Here is a 22,343-nt window from a genome sequence, read left to right as displayed (position 1 = left end):
TCGGTGAAGCCGTCCTGGCTCCTGCGGGGGTGGGGGCTGTGGCGGGAGACCGATTCTGCGGCAGGTAACTGGAAGCCCGTGTGCCGGTCAGGGTCAAGGGAGGGGGTGGGAGAAGGCACCCAAAAGCCCCGTTACTTAGCCGAGGTCCCGTCCCGGGTCAGGAGAAGAGGTGAGTTGAGCCCCAGCCTCTGTGAGTTTTGCCTTTGGTCCAGTTGCACGGTGCCCCTGAGAGCACAAGCTTTGCTGCCGTACTTAGTAACGGGGATTGGGTCAGACTCGTCTTGAACGAGGGAGGAATTCATTCACTATAACAAATAAATAGTGCCATGCTGGGGTTTTAAAATCACAAAAAAAACCCACCACCGAGAAAACCAGACCTAGCCCATGCTGTAATGCTTTCATTGACTTGTTTCTAGCAGTTTTGGGGTGCGGCCAGGTGAAAGTGCTGAACTTGCCAGGGCAGGCTTTCAGACGGGTTGTGTCTCATGTCCTTAATGAAAACCTTTCTGTAGAAGACACAAAGACAACTTGATTAAGTCTTGATCAAGCAAGAACTGAAGGACCTGGAATGATATCTGTAATATGCCCAGACACTTGTACTTCATTAAAGAAACTAGAGTAGCTCTTCTCTTTGAGTACATGCAGTAGCAGCTTTTCCTGATGTGGTGTAATGGCTGGAGGAGGACTCTCTGGCTGGTTCCCAGTTGTGCTATAACTTCATGCTCCTGTGAGCAAGTCATTTTGTCTCTCCGTATCTTGGTTTCAGTGTATGTTAAAGAGAAGTGAAGATGCCTTCCCCCATGGCCTGGAGTGAAAAGGAAACAGGGATAGCAGGACCCTGTTTCCAAGTTATATGGGAAAACGTGACCTGGAAATTGTGAAAATGATTTCACGGGGGCTTCTGCTAAGTTGACTTCTATTTTGTTTGTTTATTTTGCATAGTGAAGGTGATGCATTACCAGGAGACAAGTCCCACATACAACCATATTTTCCCACTTTCTTCAGAGAGGGCTGTGCTGGAGAGGCTGTTGGTGTGCTGACCCACTCCTCATGTGCTGTGTGCTGGGGAAGTTAACCACATCATTTTCAGTGTCTCCTCCTAAAGATCTGTGGGTCTTCTAGGAGGACTCTAAGAGGAATAAGTAGATGGAATGACTTAAAAAAATCTCTTTTGACCCAGCCCCAGTTCTGGAAAGAAAAAAAACCCAAAAACAAACAAAAAAACCAAACCACTAAACCCAAGCATGTGGAAGATTCCCACTTTCTAAAGCTCCTTTAGGAAGGGCCCATGGACCACTGTTCTAAAAAAGCATGCAGGTAACAGCTTGTATGTATTTGCAGGGTGATGCCATGGAGAAAATTATCAGGCTGTGGCTTGTTTCTGGGGCTCACAGAGATGCAGCAGGAGGATAAGGTGTGAATTGGAGTTTGTTTTTTAAAAGGGGCTGGGTATGAGATGATCAGGAACATCTTGGTGTCATGTGTGCTGAGATGAGGACAGATTAGCTCATGTTCTGAGAGCTAAATTGAATACCAGAGATAGCAAAAAAGGCATTTTCCTCTCTCCCTCCAGCCTCTGCTGTAGGTAATCACTGCAACTGACTGGCTTGGAAAAGTAGAATTCCTCCTCTTCTGCAGTATGGGGTGAATGGGCAAGACAGATGAGAATTTTGTTTCCTCAAGAGAGAGGTTTGTCATAGCAATCTTTAAGTCCTTGTTTCTGCTTTTGGTACTATGAGGCTTGTCCTAAGGCATCTAGCAGGTGCCTATTCTTGAGGCCTGGCATTGTTAGCAACTGGCTTGATGCTCTTTGGCCAGTGGTTTGCTTCTGCTGCAGACAGCAAGCACCCCTTGTAGCACTGCTGAGGACATCTGCAGGGGAGGCTCTCAGGACAGTGATACCACCAAGTGAAATAACAGAGGATTTTTGTCTTGTAAGATGAGGTGACAAACCTAAGGTCTTCCTGTCCCTCTGGGAAGCCTTTGGACAAAGGCATCTGTGTGGTACGGTGGTATATCTAAGGAATAAAGCAGAGAGATGGTGTCTTGCTGATATGCACAAGAAAGCTGCCTGGTGCAAGAAGCATGATCCTCACCCACCTCATTCTTTGGGAACCATTCACACCTACTCATGGTGTAGGTAGATCAGTAGTTGATCCACCTCAGGTGTGGATGTTTCTGGCTGATACAAGGCAATGCAGGTCAGGCCCTGAGCCAGGCACCCAGCTGTAGTGTTCCTAGATTTGCACAGCTGAGGGCAGAGGGGCAACAGGTGACAATTACAGTAATTACACCAGAACCCATAGCCTCGAATTAGTAGTTCTCGGCAGGGTATGTGACCAAGTTATCTGCATTCTTTTGTAACCTCAATATAATTACATTGTTTGCATACTTATTTTCTTATGGTGCCATTGGTTTGTCCTAAGACACCAAGTTCCTGCAGATCACTGTACCACTTCTCTCAGCCAGTCTGTAAAATGTTTCTTCCCAGCATCTGCACTAGCTGCCTGCTGCTGCGAGCAAGTTCTGAGTGCTTGCAATGCTGAGGCCGGCTCTGGCTCCCTTGGGTGGTCTTGCATGTGGCATCCAGCAAAAGATAAAAAAGATGAGGCATTCATGGGGACACTCCCGCTGCTCTAGCCACAGGCAAAGTCAGTAGCATGAGTGCTTTTGTCAGAACAAACTACACAATAAGTTTAGCACAAGCTCTTGGGTCAGAAAAGTGTCTTTTATTCCATAACTTGTGGGTCATACAGGACCTGATCTGCAGTATGTCAATTTTGACGGTACCCCATGTGAGCAGTGCTGCAAGATCAAGGTCTTTTTATATACAGGAGCCTTTATTGCACAGGGAAAAAGAGCCTGTCAAAACTGTGCCTTGCTGCAGAACCAGCGGGGTTGAATAAACAAGCTGGTTTTGCAGAACACCTTATGGAATTTTAATCTCGTTTATCACTTGGAGAAAAATATTGTCAAAAGTTTTAGACTGAAATTTGTGATGTTTGTTTTGAAGAGAAGTTAAACATTTCCCTGGTGTCTTCCTCCTCCCCCCTTCAGTTTTGGCTCCTACTGTTACCTGCCCCCAGCCAGGGCAGTGCCGGTGGCTGGGCAGAGGGGTCTCCTGGAGTTCCCAGTAGAGGTGGCCCACTGCCTCCAAACCTGGGCAAGAAGAAAAAAGTAAAATTTACTTATGGAGAACAGGCTGAGGGAGACTGAAAGGGGGGCAGCAAAACTGGCCTCCTCTCTTCCCTCCCTACACTTAAACATCAGACAAGCCCCTAGCAGGGACACCCCTCAACAAGCCGATGCCACGTCCTCCCCAGCAGACAGAGCAGCGCTGAAGGGAATCACAGAGTTACAACTGCAGTGATGGGGTCACTTGGCTTGTTAAGAATATGCTTTAAGGAATATGCAGCATAATCTCTTCTGCTTTCTCCCCTACTGTTAAATAAAAGGGGGACAGTTTGAAAAACAAGCTGGAAATGCCTTTTGTTGCAAGCCAGGTCTCTGAGATGAGAAGAAGTGGTAATTAATTAAAGCAGCTGACTGGCACTTTTAAGTATCTTCTACTTGTCCCAGTACAAGAGTAATATTTGCCCCAAAGTAGTGTACATGATATTAACTGTTGTGGTAACAGTCTGTAAAAATGGGGTGTGTTCATATGGGTATACACAGGATAGCATCTCATGGTGGTGTTTCGTGCCAGGCAAGTTTAGCAAGGTACATGACATCAGCTGCAAGCCTTTCCCCTTCTTACAGAGACACCAGCCCACAGTATTTTTTGGATCTCTTCTCAGCCAGGTGCTTGCCCCATTGTAGGCACAGCTGTGCTGTCATACCTGGTTCCACATCCAGGTGACCACGGTGGCCAGTGGTGTTGGGTTCACTGTGTTTTGGTTCTGTCTCATTAGTAAGAATAAGCAAGCTCAGATATTTTGCAGATGGTGAGGGACATGTTGGGAAGATACTTGTCAAGAAGAGCTTTTCCCCCCTCTGCCTCTCTCTCCCCTCTCTTGTCTCCTCCAAATAAAGTACATGTGGTTACACTCTTACTTAGTTTTGCATAAATTGTCATCACGTTTGTGTGGCCAAGTCAGAATCTAGGTGCAAACAATGCGAGTTTTGACTGAGTGAGGTTAAAAAAAAAAAAAAAGATTATTTTTGACTCAGTACTAATGCAGACATTTTTGAAATTCCCTTTCCTAATGGCCAGGAAGATAAAATGAAAAGGTTCTTCACTCACCACCCCATCCCCCAGAAAAGCTGCTGTCTAAAGTTCCTAGGCTGCTGCTAATCCTGGGCTAATGCTGATGAGCAGCGGGTGACAATGAAGCTTTCTTTTAATTTCTGCTGCTGAGAGTCTAGCTGTGCTGAAAGGCAAAGAATTCATCCTGTGAATTAGTTGATTTAAGTCCAAGATAAGACCCAAGTTGTAGAAACATCTCGACCTGTTAATGTTTTGTATGAAAACAACCTGAAATCCAACCCTACCTGTCACATCTGGTTGCAAGCAGAGGCTTGTCCTCCTTTGGGTGTTGTGTGCTCTGGAATTAGCTCCTAGAAAGAATATCCTCAGGGCATGGCAAAAGGATGACCTTACTTCTGTGGCATGTGCCAGGGCTTGAAGCTACTGAGGGATGCAAGGGCTTCCTTGATGAGGTCGTGTTTTGTGTTTACCTCCCTTTACTTAAGCAAGCTTGGGATCTGTTAATTTGGCAGTGGCAGTCTGGTGGGGGTGTTGGGAAGATACATTGAAGTGTGATGCTTGTAAAGCACCTGGAGCTGGGTAAAGAACTGCAAGACACAGAGTGTTCTTGTGTCTATAATCCCTAATGACACTTCCTTAATCCCCTCTTCACTATGGACCCATGCAGGTAACTGAGCATGGCCTGCCACAGGTTCCTTGCCGTGTCTGACGCGAGGGGTGTAAAGTGCGGGCAGCTGTATGGGCTTAATGGGCCCCTGCTCTGACCAAATGGGTCTGGGATGGGTGCTAGAGGTTCCCCTGGCAGAGGGAAGGGTGGGAGACTGATGCTTTAGTACAAGACAAGCCCATCACTTCAGGTGTCTCACCTGGTCTTCTGAAGAGAAAAGCTTGCCCAGAGGAGAAGGTTCTGTTGCTTAAAGCTTGGCTTGTGTCCTGGGGTTTAAAGTTTTATGGGTCCCTGGGAGTACACCTGTGTTTTGATAGGGTCTTCCCACCTATGGAAACACAGGGGGTGCTGGCACCCAGTCTCAAAAATTGGGGAAACTGAGAAAGCGAGACACCAGCACTGAACATTAAGTCCAAGGTCAAACAATAAGGCAGAGAGGAACCACCTCTTGGCTCCTTCCTCTGATTAAAAATGTTCCTTCCTGCAGGAGATAATATACAGAGATGTGTCCGAGGGCGATAGCAGTCCAAGGTTGGACTGGGACAGGCAGCGTGGGGGCCCCATGGGGCACCCTGGGAAGCCGTTTCCCGACTCCTGCTGCCCTGACTTGTGAGGTTTGCCAGATTACGCCTGCAAAGAATTGGCACCTGGAGTGATGGGAATGGGCCTGTTTTGGCAATTTCACTAACAAGCATCAGTTCTTCCTGGCTGCTTATTAAATATATCGTTTGCTGCAGAAACAAGTCTTTCCTGAGTAAAAGCCCTCTCTATTTTCATGGAAAAACAATTGGTTAATAGAGCTGGTTTTCAAGAAATGCACTTATTTGTCTTTAACTACATGAAGAAAGTCTGCTTTTGCAATGAGAGAGGCAGAGACCCAGCGTGAATCTGGTCAAATTTGCTCTAGTGAGTGCACTCAGTGCTTTTAATCTGGAGAAAAAATAAATATACGTGTTTTAAATAGAAGGCCATGGCCTCTGCGAGACATGCTTGGTCTAAATCTGGGTGTGCTTGAAAGTGTTACTGAAGTCCAGCTACAGTGTGATGGCAGTCTTGCTGATTTTAAAGGAAAAACGAGCAGAAAATTGGCTTTGCTGGACAGTTATACATAAAAACGTCTCCCCAGAAAGCTAGTCCTCGGAAAACGTAAGGCATGGAAGAGCCTGTGGTTGAGTGTTGTTGAAGACCAGCGATGAGGATGGGCAGCAGCGATGGCCGAGGCAGGCCCCGCGGGACAGGTCCCTCTCTGCTGTGGTCCACGGCAGGGACGTCTCTACCAGAGCCCCCAGCGATGGTGGGGCTGGGGGGACACGGCTCTGCCCTGTGCTTGATGAACCCCCGGAGTTTGGCTCTCTGCTGGCTGCCGAAGGGTGGTGGGGGCCCTGGTGGGACTTGGCTTTGAGAGGGAGATGCAGTGGAGAGGGAGGAGAGTAGAGGTCCAGGTGGCCATGGAGGGAAGGAGAGGAGGGGAGGCTGGGCAATCCTTCTCTCCCCTGCTAAGCATGCTCTCTCTGGTTTTGGTAGGAAAGGAGTTGAGTACATAGGGAGACTTTCTTTTCTATCATTCCCTCGTTTTCATATTTTTTTCCTTCTATCTGTTTCCCACCCTTCTCCCCAGGGTAGGACTTGCTTTTGTCCCTCAGACCAAATGTTTCTGAACTCTTCACATCAGACAACCAGTGAGGAGAGATTATCAGCTGCAGGTAAAGAAACCAGCTTTAGGAATTGGATTAATATTCTTCTTTTTTTCTTTTTTCCCTTTCAGATTTGTCACCATGAGCCTCTTGTCGTTTGTGTCCATCTGCATTTTCCTGCTTCCCCAAAGTACGTTTCAAGTTGTCGTTTTGCATCAGCGTTTTCTGTCTCAGATGCTTCCCCGTCTCTGGCTGGAGTTCTTCGATCCCAGGAACGAGAGCTGAATCAGTGCCTCTCCAGGAGATTTACCGAAAAACCCTGAAACATAGTTTCATGTAGAAGGGGAGAAAATAATACCTGGGCAAACAGCTTTGCTGAGAATCTAAACACATGTGACTGATATGTATGTGAAGTGTCTAACAGATATGGGAAAAGCTGGTGGTGTTACTATGATATTAAAAGTTCATAAATTTTTCCAGTGCAATTATTTGGTGTCTCCAGTGCTTATGACTGTAATTTTTGGAGCCTAAGCCTAGCCTAACCTCTTGTTCCTGTGCTGCATCCTTGCATGTGGTGAGCAGAGGGACTGTCCTCCCCTGTGCTGGAGTCAGGTCCCTGGCATTTTTCATGCTCTCTGTGTCCCTGCTAGAAGGAATTTCCTCCCATAGATGATAAGCTGCTGTCCTGTGTCAACAAATTATTTTTTGCGAGTGTGAAATCTACACAGCAAAACAGCATTTTTGCTGCTATAATTAAAGCCTGTGTGTAATTATTTTTTTTTAAAGGCAGTTTCTGGTGTTGATGCGTGATTATCTGTTTGATCCCACAGTTTTGCTAGCGTTGAGTGTACAAGAAATCCATGCTGACCAGGAGATGATTGGCAAGATCTCAGCTGCTGGCCAGTGTAAGTTTGTTTTTTAAAGCAAGTCATCTACTTTCTGAATTCATTCTTTCTTTGTTTTTCTCATGTTTGTTTTTTTTTTTTTAATTTATATTTTTGTTTACTGGACCCCATTCAGTACGTGAAGTCCCCAGCAATGCTCTGGCAAGCACAGCAATGTGGCTGCTTCTGCCCTAGCCTGGCTTTTCCCCTCATTGGTTTTTAGCTCTTCTGGGATGCCAACCTACTCTGCTTTTCCTAAATTGTGTATTTGCCAACCAGCTGGTGTTTCTGTCAGTTACTTCAGAGCATGTTTCAAGCAATCCTGATTTAAGGACCCGTGTTTAATTACAGGCTTGATCTGCAGTCAGACCTCTCATGTGGCTGATTTGTTCAAGCTGTAAAGCCAGCACCAGCCACGGTGCGGTGAGTAGGGATGAGTGGGCTCCGGTTGGCCAGCAGGCTATGTTCACCTAAAGGTGCCTTGACGATGTCCATGCAGTCAGTTACTTATAAACTGTATTGTGCATTCTCCTGCTAGCCATTATTTTCTATTGTCTGCATGTCAAGTGATAAATTACATTTTTTTCCTATGCCAGGTCTGCCCTCCAGCCCCATTCCATAGTACCATGTGTTCAGCTCAGACTTTCCATCCTGATGTGGTGTATTTGGACATTTCTCACTGATGCACATCACCAAGAGCCCTTTGGTGGGCTGCAGACATCCAGCTTATGAGCCTCTGTAAGAGCTGCATTGCTGCAGCTGCAAAACACGGAGATCCCCGCTCCTTGTACCGCTGAACTCCAGAGCAACCTGAAGACCATTTCTCCGTGCTGAGCCCATACTGGGATGGGGGCACAGGAGTTTTCTCTGTGCATGCTTGGGCAGGCAGCTGGAGTCAGTGACTGTGGGCGAGTACCCAGGTTGTTGCATCTCCACATTCATATGGTCTGTGAGGGCAAGGCTGACAAGCTGGGAAGGCGCTGGCAGAGAGGCTGTGCTCCAGTTCGTCCCCAATACAGTGATCCAGGGCAAGGCTGGTTGCCCTATTAGAAAACCCAGTGACCCAGAAGGGAATGCTTTACAACTTTCAATCCCTCATAATCTGGTAGTAGAAAACCCTATTTATAAATACAGGGTTTTGCTAGCAGGACTGATTTGGAAAAAAGTAGTGATAATAAAATGATGATAATGGGGATAGAGAAAGGGCATGGGTCAAAAGGGCTCTTAAAAGGTTGATGTGCTTGCTGCCTGTATTGAGCTTCTGGATTCATTTTCCGTTGAAGTTGGTTCTGGTAAATGCTGCAGAGGTGACTTTAAAATTTCTGTGTAAATGCTTTGAAAATGTCTCTTCAGAGTCTGCAGACTATCTTTTTTTTTTTTTTTTTTTTAATTTTTGTCAGTGAAATTATGGGTTTCCACTGCAGCGTAAGCATCTCGGAAACTTGTACTTGGGAGCAGTCATGTTCATGCAGGCAGAGGTGATACAAGGACACATCTCTGAAGATGGGATAAAAGGCAGATTTTTGTGAAAAGTCTTTCTGTCAGAGCCTTGGAGCTGTTTAGAGAGTTTGTGTTTAGAAAAATAAGAGCGTGTTTTGAAAAATGTGCTGCAGATGAAACACATCTGGCTCTGCGGGACTCTGTTTGCTTTGCAAACGCCTCCCAGATTCGTGTCCGTGCCTTGGGCTGGGAGAGGCTGCAGGTCCTGCCAGGCACGGCCGCCTCTCCCCACTGCTCACCCCTCCGTGTCCTCGCTGGGAGAGTAGCTCTCTCTGCAGTTAATGATATCTCTGTATCGGCTCATGGAGTTGTTACTCCCATGCTTTCACTGAACTGCCAAATCCAGGCTGGGGACCTGAAATCTAAGGTGAAAGTCTTGCAGGCTGTGAGGGCTGAACTGGCACTGCTGCAGGCCAGAGCAGGAGTGCATGAGGGCTTTGGGCTGTGAACACCGGGCTGCCCTGGTCTGTCCTCAGCAAGTCCATTTGTCTAGATTTTCTGCTCTTGGCTGTCTGCTTCCAGAGATTGAGACTAATAAAGTGCAGTTTCACAGCATGTATCTTTTTCTCCTAGTGATGCAGTGCTCTGCTTCGTTAGATGTCCTTTTCCTCTTGGACGGCTCCTACAGCATTGGCAAAGGAAGCTTTGAAAGGTCTAAGCACTTTGCAGGCAAGCTCTGTGATGCCTTGGATATCCATCCAGACAGGGTGAGTGTCAGGAATGTCTCATTTTAGTTGCAAGAAGGTTGGCAATGTGTGGAAAGGCTAGTGATAACATGCTGAGTGAAATTGCAAAATTCAGCCTAGCAGCTACCATGGGGTCACAGTATCTATTCAGAAAGATGCAGTGGAGGTTTGTGAAGCAGTGGGGTTGGAGGATATTTCTTGACTCTTCACAGATTTTAAGCGGTTCCACTTGGTCTTGAGAAAAGACACAACCTGTCAGGTTAAAGATTATGATTTGGGTTTTTTTTACCAATTTTTATTTTGGTTTGGATGCTCATAGATTAAAATATTTGGATCTTTTTGTTGTTTTTCCCTGGTAAGTTGCAGAATTAGTCTCTGGGAAGTTAATCACCATTCTGTACAGAGGTAAGTGATACAGTCTGCTTGCTCTGCTTCTCCTAGAAGGTGTCTGTTCCAAAATAAGCCAAAAGGGCAGAAGGGAAGGAGTTCATTGCAAGGCACTAGCTGTATACTGAGGCATTTGGGGATCTGTAAGCTGCTGTAGATCTCCAAGATATCACCGCGCTCCCCATCTGCTAGTGGTGCAGTGCGCTTAATGCTGGTACTCACCAGAGAGCACAGAACTGGCCAGCTGGAGTCCACACAGCTGGTATTTACAGATACCTAGTATAAAACACACTAAGATAAATGGACAGGTGTGGCTATGCCAAGTTCTTGTCCACTCTATTCTGGACCTTGGCTCAAATCAAAGTCTAATTTTGGGCGCCATGTGTCTGCAAGGAGTGAGGGGAACTGTGCCACTGTAGCCACAGTCTGGGCTCCCTCAGGTCTTACCTGCTCCTGGAGCCATCCTTGAGGCACCTCTGGCCCTGAATGACACACCCCAGGGTTCGTCTGAGGGGATTTCAAGCCAGACCCAGCTGCAGTTCCAGCTGCGCATCCAGTCCCACATCACGCTACCCTAGCCAGGGGGCCTTGGAGCAGGCTGGGATGGTTGCTGTACTTGATTGCCTGCCAGAGCCTTTCCAAATAAATGTCAGGTCTTTGGAAAGGTTGTGGCAGGGATGCAAGGTCTCTGTGTAGCAGGAAGAGGAACCTGAGGCAGGACAGAGAGTGGGTCTGAGCCACTGCTGTGGCTTTGAGGACTCCTGGTCCATGTCTGATTCTCCAGAGGTGTCTGGGAGCAAAGGAACAGAGGCAGGTCTTCTGTTTGCTCCTTGTTCCCACAGCAGGGATGCTTAGAGGCACCTGAAAACCTCCTCCAGATCAACCATGACCACTGTTCCAGGCCCTAAAATCGAAAGCTGCTGCTCTGCCCCTGTTGCAGGGTCCTTTGGAAGCTGAAATCACCATTCCTCTCCATCATTTTCTCATCTAAGAAATCTTTCACCCTTCAGATCTCAGCTTACAGCCACACAGCACAGGAAGCTTTCCACAGCCTGGGCAGTGACGGTAAGGAGTCACAGTGTGTGTGCAAGGCTTTGAGAGGTGCTAGGTGGCTCAGGTTAAATGGGCATCCCCTTTTTGTCACTCATACTAAATTGACTGAAAGTAGAGACTTACATCTAGGAACCAACTGCAATGTAGGCTTATGCAAAAGAATTTGAGCATTTAATATTTGCAGATTTGGTGGGCTGTTTGTTGGTTTTTTTTTTAAATACCATCCTTCCCCTAGCCTTCCTCTTAATCCTTACATAGACTGGACTGAAAATTAGTAGCCTTTTCACCTTCGAAGCTGTCACATTCCATAAGACTTCTTGTATGACTTCAGTGAAATATTCTGGATGTATTGCCCAATACAGACAATTTAGTCTGTTTGCATTTTCAAGCATTTTCAACTATAGAAAATGGTTTTAGAGGAGGTAGTGGAAAAATAATTGGTTTGTGTTGCCTACTGTGCTTAATGCCAGAGGGAGCTGCTTTTAGTAATGGAAAGATTGCCTGCACAGGGTATAAATGGCTTGGTATAAAAGGTGTTATTTATAAACTTACTGTCCTTGAGGCTACTAGCTGCTCTAAATGGATAAATATAGATCTTGAGCTGCCTGTAACTGCAGCAAAGGCTCCTATTGTTTGCAGATGAACTTTTTCACCTTGTTTATAGCCTGTATAGGTAATGCTGTGGTTTGTGCTCTTTTTTGAAGTTCATTTAGAGTGCCAGTGGCTCAACATGGAAAACGGAGTTTGTCTCGATACAATTTAGTCTTCCCAAATCTGTAAATTGATCAAAAGACTAAAACTCTGACAGGCCCCTTTCATAATCTTTAACCTTTTCTTTTAGGTTCGCGTGGGAATGATACAGTTTAGCTCAACTCCCCATCTTGAATTCCCACTGGATTTGTATCTAACCAAACAAGAAGTGAAAGAGAGAATCAAGAGGATTGTATTCAGGTCAGCTTATTTTACAGCTCTTCTCTTTTTCTGGGCTATGAATGATCTCTGGACTGAGAGGTTTTTTAGGTCCAGACATCTCCGCCTCTGCTGTGCATACACCAACGTGTCACCCCCAGGGAGGGGGGTGGACAAACGCTGTCTGTGGTCCATAATCCACAGTCTGCTAAAAACATGCAACCTGGTCTTTGTCAGTGAAAGTTGATAGGGGAGAAAGTTGTCAGTGTCCCACTATAATGTGGTAAACAGGGGAGAGTTTTCCATGACCCTCCTGGCAGGCTTTTCTGGCCATTTGTGCCAGGCGGTGGGTTACATCCTTCCAGAGAAGAGCAAGTGTGGCATTCCCACATGGCTGCAAAAAGGCAGGACATTCTGCATCTTCATTTTTTGGTGGTTACAGTGTACTTTGTCCTATGAGGTAGTGATGAATTGCTGGTCCCTAGATATCTGTGCATGTGTGTCTGCTGAATTCAGGAGGATCAGGCTTTCAGACAGAAACCTTTTTTATTCCTGAATGTTAAGACTTGGATGTCTTCCCACGACCTCAGGAAATGGAGCCAGAAGCCCAAAGAAGCACTGTCCTTAGAGCCTCTCAAAATCCAAACTTTTCATCTTGGAGAAATACATTTAGATCTACAAAGGATCCGACAACCACCTCAAAATAACACTTGTTTTGATGATAGATGAGGTACTGGTATGGCCTGCGGGTATCTACTCTTTCTTGAGGTGATCTGCATTAGGGCTAAAGGTTAGCTCAGCATTTCTCATGAATGTCTCCTGCTCTCAGCATGCTGTACATATTGCAAGCAAATGTGATCACTTTTGACTTGTTCAAGCAAGATCAACTGCCTGAGTTTTGTTGTATTGCTTTTGATAAGTTTATCAAATCAAGAAAACCTCTCATGTAAAGTTAACAGGAAAAACTTGCCAGAAAACAAGATACACTCCTCCTCTTTGGCTGTTGGTTTAAAGTCTGTGGGAGCAGAGAAAGTGAAGCAGTGTTTGGTGTCTGGCACTGAAATTCTTTGATGACAACACATGGATGCTGACAGATCAAACAGAAGTAATGACCTTGTGCTTGGCCGTTTCATCTAGTTTAAATGAAAAGCTGACATTTCCAAGTAGATAAAATAGTTACAAATGGATTCCAGTTGGCTTCTGAAAAAACTTGGTGTTTAACATCTTGGTTGAGAGGCTCCTTGATGTGCTTCTGATGAGCCTTTGGCCAGCGAGACATTTCCTGACTTCAGCCCTGTGCTCTGGGCACGGAGCTGAGAGCACTTGGAAGGAGGCAGCACCAGACTGAAGCGAAGCTTTTGTGATTTATTCGGAGACTGTGGTCTCTTTCTGTGAATCTCACCTAAATAGCTTTTGAATTCGTTGGCCAATTTCAACCAAATTTGGCGGTAATCTCAGAAGCTACATTTCTTATTAATTTATTTTGTACAAGTCAATGGCTGGTTGCAGGAGAGAAACCTGCTTAGTGCTGTTCCTGAGGAAAGGCAGCAGGTAAAGTCCAGATCTCCTTCGGCTTCAGAAAATCCTTACTGGAGTAATGCCTTAAACACACATCTGCTGTGTCAAAAACTGGTGAACCTCAAAATGCAAATTGATAAGAAGCTGAATTTAATGAGCTTTGGTGCAGAGACTCTTTATTAACTTTTTCTAATACTCAGGGCTCATGTGGGCACAGCTTACTGCGTTCATCAAGATTTAGTCATCAGACTGACTATGCACAATATATTTTCCCTCATGCACAGCATCTGACATCTACTGACATCTGGTCAGGAAAGGCAGATTTGGACATGCTATGAACACACAGTCATTGAGTATGTTTTGAAATGGTGGAGTGCAGAGGAGGAAGTACCTAAAGAAAGAAGTTCAAAGCAAAAAGGCCTGGCAGGTACTGAATTAAAAAGTTTCTGTGAAAATCAGAGGGTAGATGGAAAATAATGACTTTGGGCATGATCAAATGTTTTTCTAGAACAAGCAAATCAGGAATCAGGTACTAAAGCAAAGGATGGATGTTCAGAAAGTAAATGGGGTATGTTTGTGTCAACACAGCCGAAGGAGAACATGATGCCTCTAAGAAAGGAGTAACACTTACGGTTTGTTTCCCTTTGCTTGCTCTGGATGGCAATAAAAGCAGCCCTAAAAGGCAATCAAAGGAAGTGATTTGTAGCACAGCTCCTTGGAAGAATTAGAAGACAGCTGGAAATGTCTTCTCTGATCTAGTGGCTTAATTATCAACAGGTCTGGAGCATGTTCCCGGTAAGCTGGGCTCTCTCTGGTATCAAATGTCCAGTTGGGGACGGCACATTACAGACCTCTCGCGTTGTGCAGATGGAGAACTACCAAGAAAGGAAAAGGGAGAGTTATGTCCATGCAGGATTTACCCCTTTGAGATAAGCAAATGTTTAGCCCTCCAACAACAACAAGAGATAATGTGTTGTAGGCAGGGATCAAAGCTGGTGACAACAGCTGAAGAATTTGCAGTGTAGGTTGCCCAGGGGACAAAAGGCTTTTGTGCAGTGTATTGTGTTGTAGCAAGGTCTTAGCCTGGTGATGACTGGGTGGGGAATGTAGGTGGTTGATGTGAAGCTTGAGTTGGTTGTGTTAGGTGGCCAGCAGCAGGGGCCGGTGTGCCTGGGTAGGCTAAGTCTCTGAGTGTGGGAGGCAGATAGGGAGTTGGGGCAGCTGGGGCTGATTTCACCGAGCCACCTTGGGATCCAGCTGCACAGTCCACCAAACCTCACCCTGCAAGACAGAGGTGAGAACATCTCCTACCTCGTCTCCAAGGTCTCTCGTAGGTTACCCATGGCTTTTACTTAAATAAAACTTCGGTGTTTGGCTCACAGTGTAATCATTCCTGCCTCAGCCTGACAGAGATGATGATTTTATATATAGTTTTGATGACATTTTGTGGTTCACAGAACATGGAGCCCAGTCTTGAGCAGGTATCTCTAACAGTCATTTACAGTTAAGCGTTGAAAGCAGAGGAGTACAGTCCCTGCCCCACAGAGCTCACTAGCAAGAAACAACAACTGGAGTAAATGTGCATCCCATAAAAATAGCCACACCTTGTCCTTCCCCTCCTAGACCTCTCTGTATGTATAGCACTCCCCTTTTTTTCCCTTCTGCTTTATTTTCAGCACCCTCTGCAATGAGGGGCTCCTTCCCAGTTCACATCCAGTATGCCATCACCAAAGAGACTCTAGCACTGTGAAGACACTGGCCATAACCCAGGGCAATCGAACTCTTTAGGTTGAGTAGGCATCCAGCAGTCATCAAATCTTATTCTTTAATAATCTCACAAGAAATGACTCTCAGGATTTCTAAGGCATCTTTGACTAAAGCTGTTCTGGCAAGCTGTAGCTTATTTTCTACTAATATTGCATTCAAGGTTGCTTTTCCTTGGGAGTTACTGCATAGCTGCAAGGCTTGATGTCTGCCATCCCCTAATGCTTAGCAGCAGCCAATTTTACCTGCTGATTTATGTCACCATTGGCATGTGTCACCGCTGGAATGTGCCCCCTTTGGCATCTGAGGCAGGGTGTGGGTTTAGTACTTTGCTACTGAGAGGATTGCTGAGTATTGAACTAATTGCTTTCTGCCTCAGAAACATTCCCTTCTCCAGGGCAGAATTCAAGGGCTGCCAAAATACAGAGGTGGCTGGTTCCTTGCACCACCAGAAACTGCTTTTGTGGGGCCAGGCAAGAGGGAGTAGATGGTTTTTTTGGGGAAGGACCCGGGATCAGCACTCAAATCTTCCTCTCTCATCTTTGTCCAAGATGACACTTAGTTTTCGTTCCTTCGGAGGTCAACTTGCGCACCCCTCCGTCCTGCTCCCCAGGCCCACTTCTCATGAGGAGCATCCCATCAGTCAGCTCTTTGGAGCGGATGGATATGTGCAGGTTTTCAGATGGGATCATCTGACGCTTTTACAAGTCTGGCCCTTCATCTTGTGATATCCCATTCATTCGTAAGCAACAGATGGCAGGACTGTCTTCATCCCACTCTTTGAGTTACGTGTATTGTAAGAAATTTTTGACAGGAGAGGCCCCCAGGCAAGCTCCATGATGGCACAAACCCCAGCCCCGAGGGCTCCCAGGCCCTGCCAGGACTTCAGGACACTACTGCAGTGCAGGCAGTATGAGGAATAAGGCAGCTTTGGCATCTGAGCCACAAATGAGCTGAGGTGGATAACTTGTGCCACATTTTAAATGGCCTTGTGCTGCTTCCAGGTGATCCTGTCTCCAAAATGAGAAGTGACGGGTACAGTTTGTGTGAACGTCAGTGGCTGGTGCACCTTCTCTATCATACCAGTGCTGCTGGCAAGCAACCTAGCAGATGAAAGTATTGCTTTTAACTGAGTTTAGCATGGGTTTAGACAATGGGAGCACCAGGTGGCTTTTCTTAATGTTTACTTTACTCACGTAAAAGGTATGGGTGAAACCCTGAAGAAAGCATGCCTTGTGTTCAGTCCTTCTGAGTTTCCAGGGATACACTAAGAAGCTTTCAGCATTTGTATTTTCAGGAGCTTTACTACAGGATGGACAAATGACTTTTTGTAGAAAATCAGATCAACCTGCAGATCAACCAGGTAGAAAAAGGCAAGGACTCTCTGCACACTGTTGGACTGCAGACTCTCAGTTACAAGCTGAGACGCATGGCTCCCTGCCTCTGCTCTTGGTCTAAGAATGGCAGAAGGTCCCATGGAGGGAAAGGGATGATACATGACAAGAATTTATAGCACGTTTATGCGTCAAGAGAAAGAAAACCACTTTGAAACCACTTTTAGGGCAACGAAGTTGGTGAGGGGTCTGGAGCACAAGTCTTACGAGGAGCGGCTGAGGGAGCTGGGGCTGTTTAGTCTAGAGAAGAGGAGGCTGAGGGGAGACCTGATCGCTCTCTACAACTACCTGAGAGCAGGGTGTAGTGAGGTGGGTGCTGGTCTCTTCTGTCAGGTGGCTGGAGATAGGACAAGAGGAAAAGGCCTCAAGTTGAGGCAAGGGAGATTTAGGTCAGATATTAGGAAAAAATTTTTTTACTGAGAGGGTTGTCAGACGTTGGAATAGGCTGCCCAGGGAAGTGGTTGAGTCACCATCCCTGGAGGGATTCAGAAAGCGAGTAGACGGGGTACTCCAGGACATGGTTTAGTGGGCATGGATGATGGTTGGACTCGATGATGTTGAAGATCTTTTCCAACCTAAATGATTCTATGATTCTGTGACATGCTGGTCTTTGTTCATTTTGCACACTTGTACTGTGTTTCTGACTGGAATACAAGAGGTTGTAAAACAGCTTTTCTACGGAACTCTTAAAGAAGGGACTGCAATTTTCAGATGGAAAAACAGAAGCAGTTGAGACATTTGTTGAAGCTGGAAATAAAACTCAAATATCCAAGAGCTCCGGTTCCTGCTCTAATTGCAGAAACACTCTGCTGTGTGTTAGAAGTCTTCTGGAGACCACTCTGGGTTGGAGGGAGGTAAGCGTGAGTAGATGGGACCTATGGATAGAACGATGACAAGAATGACAGGACTAGACATCTCTGTGGATGTGTTGTGTGGCAACAGGCAGAAACGTGCTAAGTTCCCCGTTAACAGAGGGTGGAAATTTGGAAATCAAATGGTAAATTTAATAGCAGGAGAAGGTCTGATTTCTGCTTTTCTGGTTTTGTCTCCCTTCTTTCTAGAGGTGGGAGCACAGAGACAGGTCAGGCTCTGAAGTACATTCTCCACAAGGGATTCCCTGGTGGCAGAAACTCGAGCATCCCTGAAGTCCTGATCATCATTTCGGATGGAAAGTCCCAGGGCAGTACCGCAATGCCTGCAATGCAGGTGAAGGAGAGACACATCACAGTTTTTGCAGTGGGAATCAAGTTTCCAAGGTAGGAAACTTTCCATGGAGTGGGAAATGGAGGCCCAGCTAGGCAAATGGCAAGTCCTAGTGAGCGAGGGATGGTCTTGTGCTAGATATGAGTTTTGGAAAGAGAAAAGGGGAATTTGTGGCATAACACAGGCATGGAGGAAACACTAATTTGGTGGCTGGTGTAGAAGGAGGACCAGAGTTGGTGAAGGAGGCTCTTCCACTGAGTAGAGGTATGCTACTGCCTGAGACTAAGCACACCAGGATCTTGAAAACTGTTTGAAGGGTGTCATGGTTTTGCATCAGCTCTCTCATTTGCTGCACAGGGTGTGTTTTGATACTCAGTTCTTTGGGGTTGACTAAGCGGTTGAACCCCTGCCTTGCTCGGCAGGTGGGAGGAGCTGCACGTGCTGGCTAGTGAGCCCACCGAGCAGCATGTGCTCTTTGCTGGAGATGCTGACGATGCTGCCAACGGCCTGTACAGCACCCTCACCGGCTCTGTCTGCAGTGCCACCGCTCCAGGTAACCCCCTGGCTCCATCTTCATGCCCATGCTTTGAGCTTGGACCATGTCACTGAGTGAGAAAGGTGAGGCAGTGTCAGAAAGCGTACAGGGGAATTAGCAGGAGTTGCACTTTGAAGTAACCTGATGCTGGTGCCCAGACTGGATGGCATGCTTGCCAGCTACCTCTCCAAATATCTGCAAGCTGCAGGATCCTAAATCTTTCTGTGCCTCAGTTCACCTCTGAAAATGGGAAGAATGGTCCTTGTTCATGTCGTGGGGGACAGAGGGATCAACACAGTTGTGTTAAATCTTCTAATGGACTTGGCTGTGTGTTAAGGGTGGGGGGCCACCAGGGGCTTGCAAGAGATAGAAAAGATAGAACTAGAGTTGTCTGGAGGTAGCAGAAAATCAAGTACGTGAACGATGAAGGCACCAGAGGGGCTGAAAAGTTGTCACTGAACCCTGAACTCAGCAGTGCAAGTTCTATAGCAAAGCAAAGGAGGATGAATAGTGAGCAGCCCAGAAAGTGCGGTAGGTTGGTGAGCTTGTCAACAAAAGATTTCTCTTCTGGGGTCTCATGGAGGGTCTCTGAAGTACCGTCTGGTCTGCTGTTGGCAGGTAGTTGAGGAAGACTAGCCCATTCCAGAATGGTGCTCCACTCCCACACAGACTTTGTACTTTCAGGCAATTGATCCTAGTTTGCGTTTGTTCTTTGCTACAGGCTGCAAAGTTGAATCCCACCCTTGTGAACGCAGGACCCTGGAGACTGTGAAAGAGCTAGCTGGAAACTATATGTGTTGGAAAGGCTCAAAGCAGCCAAATGCAGTGCATGTGTCACTGTGCCCTTTCTACAGGTAAGTTGGACACCCGCATCTTTAAAAGTATGTGGGGCTGAGAGAAGATGAGAGACATGGTAATGAGGCTTTTATCTGACCTTGACTCTTCACTGGGATGAAGATCTTTCAGAAGACTGATACAAACATAGCCTCTAGACCTAGCAGGAGGCTCTCCCTGCTCTGACCATTGGCTGATCTGAGAAGCAAAGGATAGGAGGAGTTGCTGAGACAGTGAAGCAGAAGATGATTAGACCAAGAGCGCCATAAATACTGTAAATGGAACTGGGATTAGTTTCCTACCTGTTGAACAGAGATCCTTAGAAGTTTACATCTCTGTACCAGCTCTGTGCTGCAGAGGGTTTCTAGGTTTGGCTCCCTGTGTTGATGCTAGTTCGGTTTTTGCCACTCAGGCTTTCTTTCTTTTAGAGAAGCCCCTTTTCCTTTCTTTTTTCTTTGCTTGGCTGCCCTGGGGGGCTTAGAAAGGACTTTTCTGTGGCGAGGCTTCAGTGACTGGCAGAAAATACTCCCCAGTCATAGTGCAGCAGTGCCAAAACTAGGATGCACACAAACTGCTGCCTTGTCAGGTTGATGGCAGTGAGTTACGTGAGGGAAATGCCCTCTTGCTCAGGGAGAGGAGGCTGGAGCTGAAAACCCATAAAGCTTGTCAGGTCCATCAAATAATACTGTCACTGTGGTCGGTACAGTGGGAGAAATGCTTTAAAAATGAGCTGTGAAGGGCAAGGCAGCTTCATGCTCTTTGCTGATAAAAATAGCCGAGTGAAAATGGTGTCATACAGAAATTGGTAGGGGGCATTGTTTTTCCTTTGAAGAGATGCTTCATGTGTTTGTTTTAATATCAGGCATTCAGATTAATGTTTGAAAATCACCCCAGATCTGGACTGTGCCTTGGTGGCCTGCTGCATAGATGTAATGGGAATGATTGTATGGGTAATTTCAGACATGTCCTAATGTCTGTGAGTGTTTCCAGATACTGGTACCTCAGAGCCAACATGGGAAAGCAGAGCAGCTTGTGGCTTGCTTATGACATCCCCAAAGCGATGGATTTGGCCACAGTTGCTGCAAGTTTGAGCAGCCCTAATGCAGAGCACTGGAAGAATCAGTGGCATAGTGAAGCTGCAGGTATTAGAGAAATAGAAACCTCATTAACAGGGATGAAAAAATGCAGAAATCATCTCACTGTCAGGAACCAATGTTACCTGCCACCTTACATGTGGCAAGTAGACACCTCTGCTCTAGGGTTTGGTGGGTTTTTTTCACGTCACCTTAGGGTAGGGAAATGAAGGAGGAAGTTGAAAAATCCCACTGGCAGGCACAGCTGAGGGCTGAAGATTTCTTCCCATTCTAAACCTTGGTTGTCCACTAGTTACAGCCGGATAAGTCACATGCTAGAATTAATAATGAATAAGAAATTCTCACTGCTGTAGAATTTTCTTTTCATTCCGATTTAGAGCAAAAAGTTTAACGTCTCTTCTGTAGCAACTAGAAAAAATAATAATTTGTAGCCTTAAAAATACATTCATAATCTTTAAATGTAAAACGTTAAAGTAGAATTAAAAAACAAAAGAGTAGATTTGATGAAATGATGTTTTTTCTTTTGCCACCCCACTCAGAATGGACATTTTCTTTTGAAATACTTGTTTTGAAAAATTCCATTTTCAAAGGAAAATTTGTTCCATTGAAAACACAGTAAAGTCAGCCTTGAAGATACCTTGTTAATCTTTACATTCATGATAGGTTTTATTCTTTCTGTTTCAGATGGAAGACAGTCTTGATAAAACACTCATCCAGATGCTTCCGAACTGTATGTCCAGGTAGGACTTAGCCTTTTTAAAAATTTGATTTACATAGCAGGAAAGGTAATAACTAAAGAATAAAAAGATGGGGTTTTACTTTCACTTCTAAAAATTTTGTTCTGAGGGAGAGACTGTGATCCTTAACAAGAAGTTGATACTATGTTCAGTTTTTTTGTCTCAGGGGTATCCATGACCAGAGTTCTTTTGGATTAAAATATTTCCCCATCATTTCTCCTTCAATTCGAGGAGTCAGTGAATTCTCAACTGCTCGTGTTCTTGGGGCAGAGGCTTGCACTGCTTCCCGATGCCTGCAGGGCATCACTGCTCTCCAGCTAGGGGAGTATGCAGTGAGATGCCTCCACTCGTTCATTTGATAACCATGAACATCATCAGTTTAGCAGGGAACCTGACACTTGCTGATTGCCAGCCTGGGTTTGTGACTGTGGAAGTAGCTATGGCCCTTCAGTTCTGCCCTTAACCCCACCTTTTTGCTGTTTCAGGTGACAGTGGCTTTGTTTTCTTTTGTCAGTACAACACTGTCCAAGCAGCAGGCCACACTCTGATCCCTTCATTGCTGGTGTAAATCTGGCAGGGCTGCATGACCGTTAGCAATTCTGTATTTACATGAATGCAATTTCATTGGCGTTATTCCAAAGCAAATGAACTGAGGTCACAGCCTGGTTTGCTTTCTTCACCGCTACCTGTTGGAGAGCCCTCCCAAAATGGAATTGCCATGGAGGTGAGGGTGCACGTGGCCCTGCATTAGTTCAAACTCCACAGCAAGTGGGGCAGTGGTGTGGCCCCTTTTCCACTGACGGCGATGTTCACACTGGCACGGGATGGGAAGGGGCAGGCTCCCTGCTGACTCCCTGTCTTTCCCTTCCCTGGTCCCGTTTAGACCCTTGTGACTCCCAGCCATGCCAGAACGGGGGCACGTGTGTCCCAGAGGGACTGGATAAATACCACTGCCTCTGCCCACTGGGGTACGGAGGAGACATCCACTGCGGTAGGTGTGAACCTGTGCTCTCCCTCCTCCTTTCTTGGCTGTGTCCTGCCTCTGTGGTGCCTGTGCACAGCCATAGGGATGATTGGGCTTGGGCTGCAGCCTTTGGGCTTTTCTCTAGAAGACAGGCTGAGTTTTCTGTCATGCTGGTTATGACTGTGTCAGGCCCAGTGACTGAGTCTTGCTGCTCAGAAACCTTGTGGATATGGAGAGCACCAATACTGACAGTCTCACCCTGGTGTGGCTGCCTTTGTTTCTAAATGCAGGTGCCATGTGAGCAGCAGAATAGAGAAACTGGGAAAGACACGTAGGTATGTCTGTTGGTCTCCTCCCAGCACACATGGGCCCA

General features: G+C 46.2%; 1 protein-coding gene across 1 annotated transcript in view; it reads left to right on the top strand.

Annotated features, from left to right (window-relative positions):
* Positions 1-22,343, top strand: part of VWA2 (von Willebrand factor A domain containing 2) — a 28,963-nt gene that overhangs the window by 421 nt on the left and 6,199 nt on the right. Inside the window, exons 2-10 of the mRNA XM_010564985.1 lie at positions 6,640-6,698; positions 7,339-7,413; positions 9,466-9,599; positions 11,860-11,969; positions 17,665-17,859; positions 18,229-18,359; positions 19,063-19,195; positions 20,954-21,009; positions 21,890-21,997. Coding sequence (XP_010563287.1) covers positions 6,650-6,698; positions 7,339-7,413; positions 9,466-9,599; positions 11,860-11,969; positions 17,665-17,859; positions 18,229-18,359; positions 19,063-19,195; positions 20,954-21,009; positions 21,890-21,997 — 991 coding nt within the window. The 5' untranslated portion in view covers positions 6,640-6,649. The remainder of the gene's footprint in view (positions 1-6,639; positions 6,699-7,338; positions 7,414-9,465; positions 9,600-11,859; positions 11,970-17,664; positions 17,860-18,228; positions 18,360-19,062; positions 19,196-20,953; positions 21,010-21,889; positions 21,998-22,343) is intronic.

Source organism: Haliaeetus leucocephalus, unplaced genomic scaffold (assembly GCF_000737465.1).
Source record: "Haliaeetus leucocephalus isolate CR32 unplaced genomic scaffold, Haliaeetus_leucocephalus-4.0 Scaffold184, whole genome shotgun sequence".
In the NCBI taxonomy this organism is placed as follows: domain Eukaryota; kingdom Metazoa; phylum Chordata; class Aves; order Accipitriformes; family Accipitridae; genus Haliaeetus; species Haliaeetus leucocephalus.
This window is presented reverse-complemented; position numbering and strand designations above follow the sequence as displayed.